The sequence below is a fragment of the Musa acuminata genome, chromosome BXJ2-4 (genome assembly GCF_036884655.1).
Source record: "Musa acuminata AAA Group cultivar baxijiao chromosome BXJ2-4, Cavendish_Baxijiao_AAA, whole genome shotgun sequence".
Classification (NCBI taxonomy): Eukaryota; Viridiplantae; Streptophyta; class Magnoliopsida; order Zingiberales; family Musaceae; genus Musa; species Musa acuminata.
In genome coordinates this window covers 45566102-45575873 of record NC_088341.1, presented here as the reverse complement: position 1 = coordinate 45575873, position 9772 = coordinate 45566102, and the positions used below count along the sequence as shown (strand labels likewise).

Sequence of the window (9772 nt, the reverse complement as noted above, 5' to 3'; positions counted from 1 at the left end):
GCCCATTTAGTTCTTACGATTGGGTGCTTCATACGGGACTGATAAGGAGTATTGCCTCTTATGAGGATTTCCTTTAATTATTGATATGAAAAAAATAAATATTTTTTTTACTAATTAAAATATGTCAATACACCATCTCACTCTAATTGTTCATTTACTTCCAATATAACATTCCATGGTATTTCATATAGATTTGTTTTGTAGTTTATTTAATAAAATAATTAGTAAATTAAATAATATAATTTCTTTGACTAGTATAATCTTGATTAATTTTATTATCGATATATTATACTATATACATTCTATGGTGAGGATATATTATTAATTTTATTTTATAATTATTTGATAGATTTTTATTGTTCAAAGTGATATCTACTTTGAATTACGTTTCATGTCAATATATTAGAAAATTAAGAGATTCAATCAAAGACTACAAAATCTATGTTGGAGCGTATCCGATAATACCCCTCTAATACTTAAATTAGTTTGTATTAGGAATGTTCGATTAATGTATTCAGTGGAAAGTGAAAAGTTAATATCCTTAATTTTTAAGTAATTATTATTATTATATTTGGTTCAACTTGACGTGTTGAAAGTGCAAAAAACAAAAAACAAAAAATCACTTTATTCAAAATGAAATATCATTTTATTAAATTATACCTACAATTTGAATTATCCAACCCGTTTTGAAATTTACTCCAACCTTCCAAAGCATCGAGAACAATTAAATTGTAAAAGGTAAGTTTCATGTAGCCAAATACTAAATCCGTAATCAAATCTTTAGTTCCATGAATCGCATACATATCACTAGTATTTGGTATGAGCTATGCATGTATCCATGTCTCGAGTTGTAATGGTATAATTATGCATGTATTTCAATCACTTTCCCTTTTTTCTTACATTTTCTTCCAAATAAAATTCCCATTTTTCAATCTTGAATCGTATGCCATATTTGGGCTCGAAACAATGACACAGAATGACCTCATTTTTATCTCTTCTTCTAACCAAATCATTTTCTTTTATGGCAGAAATTTGTAGTGTATTTTTGTGAACTATGTATATATTTATTTATTGTGCGTGTATATTATCATCATACGTGACATGCGCATGTCGGATGAATAGGGTAGTACATATTCCTCAACACACGTGACGTGCACGTGATAGCAAAGTGAGTGCGTTGAACGTGGGACAGGGCTTTGGAAAGGAAGCGTACTTGCCAAATGCGGGCGCTTCGGCATCGGCGTCCACGAGCGGGGCCCGCGGATCGGACGGCTGGTATCGCTTCATCGTAAGCCAGTTCGTACCGCCAGCGTCAGATCTTCGCCGAAACGTGTCACGAATCCGCTTCTTTAAACCCGCGCTGCCTCGAGATCTCTCTCTCTCTCTCTCTCTCTCTCTCTCTTTCTTTCTTTTGTGGCGAAGCGGAGCGGAGATAGAAGGAAAGCGGCCGAAGAAATCCCCCGTTTGCTGGACCGTCGGCGGAGACGGAGGAAGAGCGGAAGGGCACCCCCCCCTCGCCTCGCCCCTTTATTCTTCTTCTTCTACAAGTCGAATCCCGGCCCCTAGCGCGGTCTCGCTCCAAGTGGTAGCTCCTCGGATCGACCGCTTGGTTCATCTTTGGATCCAGGGCTTACAGATCCGCCCCCTTGCATGCGCCGCGATGGCTTCTTTGTACCCTGGTCATGTCGGTGCCGTCCAGGTAATCGAATCTGCGGAGTATATCTGCTTCAAGCAACATCTTCGCCTGATTTTTTTGCTCCTTTTGTTGTGGTTGATTTTACCCCCTTTTTGTTGGGATTCGTGCAGGTCGGTGCTTATTTCTTGGAGCAATACTATCGGATTCTTCAGCAGCAGCCGGAACTAGTTCATCAGTTCTACACGGACGTGAGCTCTATGGCGCGATTTGATGGGACTGCGACGGAAACAGCTACGGGGATGGTGGTATTGTTCATCATATCAGATTCTTTTCCCCCTTCGATCTTTTTGATGGAATTCTATTTCTCCATATTTTTGCTTTCCAAAATCCTTAGACATCTCTTTGCCACAGAGTAATGAAATAAATATTGAGTAAGATTTTTCAATGGTTAGAAGAATATAATGTATTATATTTTTATGATATACGAGTTAATCGTTTTGTTGCCTATGTCCAGAACAACGTTCCTTGAAAAATGATGATCCACAACTTTTGTGCTTTTGGATGAGAATGCCTGTATTTTCTTTAGCTGTTCCACGTTTTGACAGTTTTTATGTTGTTTACTAACCCATGCTATTCAACTAAGAACACCGAAATCCTTTTTGTACTTCAAATCAAGGGAGATTCGGTCCTAGTTGGTTTTAGGTTGTCACTGATGAGTGTTGACATAATGGGTTTCTTTCATATGAAATGGAGTTAATTTACTTTGACTCTATACCACCTATTTTTGTTTCCACTGGTCTGTAAACCGGAATCATGTTAATTATTATGAGGTTTGCTGGTAATTTTGCTCTTAGAAATCTTTGTATCATATTCCTTCTATGGAATTATAAAATTATGAAATGATATGTCACCGATCTTCAACTTTTTTTCTTTGATATTCTTTTAACCGGCGAGGTCATAGTTATGCACTACCTAAAATATCCTAACATTTTGCAGCAAATCCATCATCTAGTTATGTGCCTGAATTTTAATGGGATTGAGATTAAATCAGCTCAATCTTTGGAGTCTTGGAATGGTGGAGTTTTGGTGATGGTTTCTGGTTATGTGCAGCTGAAAGAGTATAGTGTCAGGAGGAAATTTGTGGAAACATTTTTTCTTGCTCCTCAGGAGAAAGGGTACTTTGTTCTCAACGACATTTTTCACTTACTTGAGGAGGAACATATTCATCAGCACCCAACAGTCATCTTGGCTCATAGCAATCTTGACACCAACTTAAATGCACCCAGTTCTGTACCTGAAACAGGTAATGATTACTGTGGAAAATGTAGAGACCAACCCTATTTGTCAGGGATATTTGTTGCTAGTAGATGTTTGACATGTTCTTCTGTACTTTGAAATCTAATTTGCTGCCTTGTCATTACTTTATCTTTGGAGCATGTTGAAGAAATGAAAGGAGGTAGGGATGTATTTGTCCATGTTTATGAACTATCGCATGATTCATATCATATGGTACTACTTGAGAGACTTTCTAATCAATGTACCTACCTTTTCACATAAAATTTTAAATAAAATTAAAACAAAAGTTATTACAATTTTGAAAATGATTGGAACTCTTTGTGAATATTCAGCTTAGTTACTGCCTCTAGAATTCTTACTAAGTTATCTTTATAAGTTAAGCTTACAGATTTTTTTTCGTTATCATGTACAATAAAATCGTTTCGAAGGAAAATTGTGCGAAATTAAATAGAAAGGTGGTGCTGCTACATGTTTCCTTGTGTGCTACTTTGCTTTTCATTTTAGAAGATTTTTATGACACATACTTATAAATTGACATAGTGACTTGGAATAGACAAAAGGAATACAAAATGATATCTGTTATCTCTGTTAAAGTGAATGTTATCATGCAAAAAACAAAGGAAGTACGTTTTATATATAAGAGTTCACCATTTTATTTCTGTTTGTTTTCCTTCATTCTTTTGAATTTAAAATTTTTTGGTCAGTTTGGTCCCACTAGTCTCTATCATGTCACTGCTGGTCAGTTCTGATCTTGATTCTGTTCATGCCAAGTCGCCAAGTAAATGTATACAAGACCCATGTCTTCCAAATGAACATTACTTGCCCACCCTAGAACCAAACACACCAAGTTTTTTTATACTTGATATGTTTAATTAGTGAAGCAGTGATTTAAAAAGCGCTAGGCGCCAAGGTCCAAAAACGCCCGAGGCGCTAGGCGCTCGCCCGAGCGAAACGAGGCGCTAAAATATTAAAATATATAATATAATTAATAAATATAATTATTTAACAGTATTAAAATCAAAATAATATATTATTAATCTAATAAATACAAATACATTACTATTACTAGTATACTGTTAACAGTATACTTTCGAAAGAGGAGAAGGAAGATGAGTGTAAGGGAAGATCGAGGGTGCAGCGACAACAATAAAAGTGAGCAACGACAGCGAGCAGCAGCAGCGGCGAGCAACGGCAGCGGGAGCGGCGAGCAAGGTTAGGGTTGGGCAGCAGCAGCTGATATCGGTGCTTTAGTTGGTTTGATTGAACCAACTCAAGCACCGGAGACCGAACCAAACCTAAAACGTTGGTTCGGTCGCCTGGTTTAACCTAGGCGCTCGCCCGAAGCGCCCGGCGCTTGGGCTCGGGCGAGCACCCAGGCGGCGCCTCTTTGAAGCGTGCCGCCTGGAAGTGAAGCGAGGCGCTCGGGCCTCGCCTCGCCTCGCTCGAGCGCCTATTGAATCACTGTAGTGAAGTACATAGTTGTCATCAAGTTTGTTTGTCGCTTGTTCACCATATGTCCTAAGAAGTAAAGGCATTGTTGTATCTTGGGTGTCCTATGTTTATTGGTGCTTTATAAGTGTACTATACGAAACAAATGAGCTGCTGTCGTCAGGTCATCTTGATAAAATGTATGTCATTTTGGTCTGTTTCCTCTGTTTTTAAGAGTAAGTTATAGTCTGATTGGAGTAATGTACCTTTATTTGTTATATCATCTCACACTTGTATTTTTTGGAAGAAGTTGCTGCATGTAGGCTACTTCCTTCTAGGAGTGGGGTACTACTGCATCTTCCAGTTTGATGTCTCTGTTTATTAGTCTGTTCACTTTTATTTCTTGTATGGCTTATATAGGATTGCTGAGGCCACTTTTGGCAATTTGTTAAATGTTAACAATATGAACAAGGAGTGAGAAACTTCTCTCAGGCCCAATTTATCATGATAGAACAATTTTTTAATATTCTGAAAGCCTATAGTGGTCTTTTTTGAGGGCATGAAAAGGTGACCTTGATAGCTGGACACCTAATTTCTTTCTTGTAATCTTAAGCCTGACTTTGTTGATTATTTCGGCAGTTTCTGACTACATTCTGGAAGAACAACTTCAGTCTCGGGATTTGGTGCCCTCATTGGAAGAAAATGACACAGTTGAGAAGTATAGCATACCTGAGGCACTGCAGCAACTTCCAGAATCTGATGAAAGAGTAGACGAGTCTCCTGTTGAAGATGCTGCTTCATATCCAAGTGCCTTGGATACTGCAAGAGATCCACCCCTTGCCACTCCAGAGGAACCTGTTGAGGAGCCAACTCGGCAGACCTATGCATCCATTGTATGTTGAATTATACATTTCCCACAGGTATTTCATAGCAAATTAATGTTGTTTGTATCACAGCTTCGTTCTAAAGGCCAATCTGGACAACCTATGCCACATACAACATCTTTATCGAAGCCCAGTCAGGTGGCCTCAGAATGGGCTCCTTCCTTGCAGCCAACTTCTCAACGACCACAGCCTGCCTTGGTTTCTGAAAGGTCCGTCTCAGAGGCAGCTGAGGAGGCTCCATTAGTTGAAGATGAAGGTTTTTTTCCTTTCTTCGCTTTTATATATTTGTACAGTATGTTTTTTGAACAATCCAGCATATTGCTACTCCAAGAAATTAAAAGGTCATCCCTCTAATAGAAAATTAGGCTTCACAATCTCATATGACTGAGTTTCTTAGTAATTACTTCTTGTGATCTAGTAATGTTTGTGCAATTTTTGATCTGGACCCAACTATTAAGATATCTATCATCTTCCTAATACCTCAAATTTCATTAATTTTAACTCCAGTGAGAATTTGAATTTGCATATCAATCTCAAACAACCAATTGGTTTTGCATATTTCAAGAAATTAAACGGTCATCCCTCTAATAGAAAATTAGGCTTTGTAATCTCATATGGCTGAGTTTCTTAGTAATTACTTTTAGTCACCTAGTAACATTTTTGCAATCTTTGATCTGGATACAACTATTAAGGTATTATCTTCCTAATACTTCAAATTTCTTTACTTTTAAATCTAGTGAGAATTTGAATTTGCATATCGATTCCAAGCAACCAATTGGTTCTTTATTACATTAGCATATATTTTTTGTAGTTTTGTTGTTTCTTTTTTGTTTGTTCTTTATGGTTTTACACTATTCTGTTCTATCAGAAGATTCCTCCTGCTTTCTTAAAACTGCTTTTAGTGTTCTCTTTTATCTTTGTTCTCAGGTGAAGCAAGATCAGTTTATGTGGGAAATCTCTCTTCATCTATTTCAGTTGTGGACCTTGAGCAAGTCTTTAAGAACTTTGGTAGACTAAGGCCTGATGGTGTTTCTATTAGGAGCCGCAAGGTAAATCTCATAGAACCTTGTTGTACTATTTTAAACATATTAACATAGGTTGGAATGTTTGCCTCAGTTGTCTAGTTCATGTGAATTTGCAGGAGTCTGATGTTTTCTATGCCTTCATTGAGTACGAAGATGCCATTGGTGTACATAATGCACTTAAGGTTTGTCCTCTTCCAATAGCTCTAAATCTGAATCAGTGTCAGATACATTCTAGATAACTCTGGATCAAATTATCATTGTATATGTTTTTAACTAAATGCTGATTGATGTGTGTTTGTTTGTCCTTGTTTCTTATTTGTAATCAGATGAATTCTTTGATCGTGTTCTGATAAAATTTGTGCTTGTTCGGTAATTGATGCTAGTTCATTTTCCTTGACTGCTCTATTTTACAAAATCGAGTCCGTTACTTAATTTGGTCAATGTTGGACAGTTGAGTTTTCTTCTGCAAACAACTATTGTGTTCATGTTGTTGTCTCTTTTGACCTCTTTGTAACTTAAGACAGGTTCTTTTATGCATAAGACAATCATCAACTTTCTGAACCTCGAATCTCTGAAGCATCTTTCAGATCTGCGTATCTTACAGAATCATTGTTGACGTGCAGGCATCTCCAATACAGTTGAATGGGCGGCTGATTCATGTTGAGGGGAGAAGACCGAACAGTGGGGCTTTACGAGGAAGTAAGTCATGTCTTGTATAATTTTTCGTCAACTGTTGACACTATAATTTTCAATCGTTATGCTAAACATTTTTCAGTATTGATTTCTATATATATTGATTTGTTTAATAGAATATATGTGACCAAAAACCTTTTAGCAGAATGTGAACTCACGAAGCATTTTATAGCTTTTTTTTGTCCTGTAGAACTAATTTAAGTTGGAGTCACACTTGAACTTCAGTGATGTCATAGTTCAAACTCTTATAAACCTTTTCTCATCATTCCAGATCATAAGCATTGATTTTTTAAGATGGGGCATCGTATGTTGTACTCCGTGACTGTCATTTCTAGTGCAATTTGGCATATGACGATGTGTACAGGCGAAGAAGTGGCAAAGTCAATAATCAAGTGAGTCTAGATAACATTGTACAGGCGAAGTCACTAATCAAGTTAGTCTAGATAACAATCAGTGCCTATGCCTCAATCCTGAATGTAATGTGTGTCTAGGGCTTGTTTGTCTGCTTCAAGTAGATTGCCGCCTAGCCTAATTCAATAACATTCGCTTTTCTTTCCTTTCGCCTTAACTGAACAAGCAATGGATCGAGTAATAACAGACTCCATTAGCGCTTAATTATACTAAGCTTGTTTGTTACGAGATAAAAAGAAAGCAACATGGAATATTCAAACTTATCGGGAAGTGAAGCATGAAATATGCATGGACCTTGGCAGATATAGTGGATTGTCGAATCAACCTTGCCTTTTATGATTTTATCACTTTGTTGTGTTTTACATAGAAAGTTGTGGTTGATAAGAAGTAGATCAAGAGGGGAAAATTTTGGATGCCTGTTTGGATACCTGGTGATTTATTCAGACATCTGGAGGTGGCAACTAACAATGCTGGATAGATTCCTACTCTGATCCTTCATACTCACCAGAAAACTGAATATTTGAAGTTTATGGTGTGAGCAGAAAACAAAAGAGGTGGCAAACTAACAATGCGGCATATCTGCATTTCTCTCTTGTGTCTTTCTTGTCTTACCTCTTGCTTTTGCTACCTTTCTTATCTATCCTCTGGATCTTGATGGTCACTAATCTAGACCCTGATGTAGAATTCACGAGTGTGTCTGGCTCCGTCGGTGCTTCCTCAAGAGAAAGAAGGCACGTTGTGCTGTTAATCCTAATTTTTCATTAATATTCTTAATTGTCATATATTTGTGAAATTACAGATACTGACATATAAGTACATAAGATATTGTTTTTTTTTTATATAACCATATGCAGTCTCATAGAAAATGCCTAAGTCCAAAACTGCTTATTTTTTTGATATTCAATATTATTGTTTGTGTTTGCAATATACAATTAGAGATGCAACCTGTGAATGTCTAAACAGCATAAATAAATGCCTGACAATTTTCTAGTATATTTTTCATAAATAATCAGCTCATCCATTTTGGCAACTATATCTGTTCCTACTTCCCCAGCATTGGCAATGGGGTTCCCTTGTTTGTATCGATTCCAGAAAAAAATATTTGAGGTGGTAAGACAAGTTAGTTTTCATCTTTTCAATCTTTTTCTTCAGAAAGGGGCAGAGGAAGAGGAGGATACCCATCCGAGACCTCAAGGGGGCGTTTTGGTGGCCGGATGTTTGGTCGGGGCAGCAGGCAAGACAGCAACGAGAGGGATTATAACAGCCGAACGAGGGGAAATGGCTACCCCCAGCGAGTTCAAGAAAGGGGATTTTAGATGCTGCAGCTAGCTCTAAAGCACTAGCACAATCAATGGGAAGCCTCAATAGACTCCCATTGTGTGGGAAATATTAACATCTCCTTTTCGAGGTGTTTTCCTACCATAAATCTGAAATTAGTTCTATACTTTTTCTCCGATTGGCAATTTATGATTCCTATTCCATGGAGTGAGTGCCCTTTTGATAAACTTGCAATCAGGAGCATCATGAAGAGGTTTTTGTGTCTCTCTAGTCTCTCTCTAATTCTCTCTTAGCGAGTATCTTTTGGAGTTACAGGGTAGTTTAATACCATAGGTTGTCAGAGTCTCTATGTTACATTACCCATAAAAGCAGTTTCAATTGCTACAGCCGCATCTCGTCTTTGCCACTCGCATCATTCTTTGAACTCAGTTTTGTGACCAATTCCTCATTTAATGTTTCATATGTTCAAATCTTTCCCTAGGAAAAATAATATATACCGAGGCATATAAAGATCTTTGTACATTTGCTTATTTTTCGTTCTAACATCTGCAGCTTAATGTTACAATCGTGCAAATACATATCGCATGCATGTCACTTCTTTGTGGTAATTATTCTTCTTCTGTGTGGTAAATGAGATGATCCTCTAACATTAACATGTAGTTTCTGAACTCTTTATTTTACATTAATTTGTATGGTAAATTTGATTTGAGCCTACGCATCCATAAATCGCACTCGGAGAAGGATCAATGCATTAGAACTCTTGCCTACCGACGAGAAATAAAATAAAGCAATAAAAGCACTCTGTAATACCACCTTCACCGAATCAAGACCGATGAGGAAGAAAGAATAAGAAAAGATACAGCAACAACAAAAGGAATCCATGTGCACGCACGCACGCACCACTTGGTAGTTTATAGCCCTCGACCAACCGGTGCATGACCAAAGTAAGAAAAGTTGTGTTCCACTTCCACAGCAAAACAACTCTCAAAGAATCTCACAAAGAGAAGGAGGAAGGCTTGCGGAAAGGCCATTAGAGCTGCTTGTGGATGGCCAAAAGTGACGACGACGCACCAACGTGATTACTTTTATCCAACCATACCACCTCCGGTTTTTCATAGTTA

The 9772-nt window shown here is 37.5% G+C and overlaps 1 protein-coding gene across 2 annotated transcripts; it reads left to right on the top strand.

Annotated features, from left to right (window-relative positions):
• The first annotated feature begins 1391 nt into the window (after positions 1–1391).
• Positions 1392–9037, top strand: LOC135611228 (nuclear transport factor 2-like). 2 transcript variants are annotated; one of them, XM_065106750.1, is made up of 9 exons: positions 1392–1699; positions 1807–1941; positions 2747–2939; positions 5000–5253; positions 5317–5500; positions 6172–6293; positions 6386–6451; positions 6893–6968; positions 8526–9037. In XM_065106750.1, the coding sequence occupies exons 1-9, from the start codon at positions 1661–1663 to the stop codon at positions 8687–8689; spliced, it is 1233 nt and encodes a 410-aa protein (XP_064962822.1). In that variant the 5' UTR covers positions 1392–1660; the 3' UTR covers positions 8690–9037. The 2 variants fall into 2 exon arrangements, with proteins under 2 accessions (XP_064962822.1, XP_064962821.1); XM_065106749.1 differs by having other exon boundaries at positions 2633–2939.
• Positions 9038–9772: the final 735 nt, after the last annotated feature.

Excerpts from the sequence above, each read along its gene's own strand:
- LOC135611228 (XM_065106749.1), top strand. The coding sequence starts at position 1,661 with ATGGCTTCTTTGTACCCTGGTCATGTCGGTGCCGTCCAG. Across the intron at positions 1,942-2,632 it reads AAACAGCTACGGGGATGGTG|CAAATCCATCATCTAGTTAT; the intron begins GTATTGTTCATC and ends AACATTTTGCAG. Across the intron at positions 5,254-5,316 it reads GGCAGACCTATGCATCCATT|CTTCGTTCTAAAGGCCAATC; the intron begins GTATGTTGAATT and ends TTTGTATCACAG.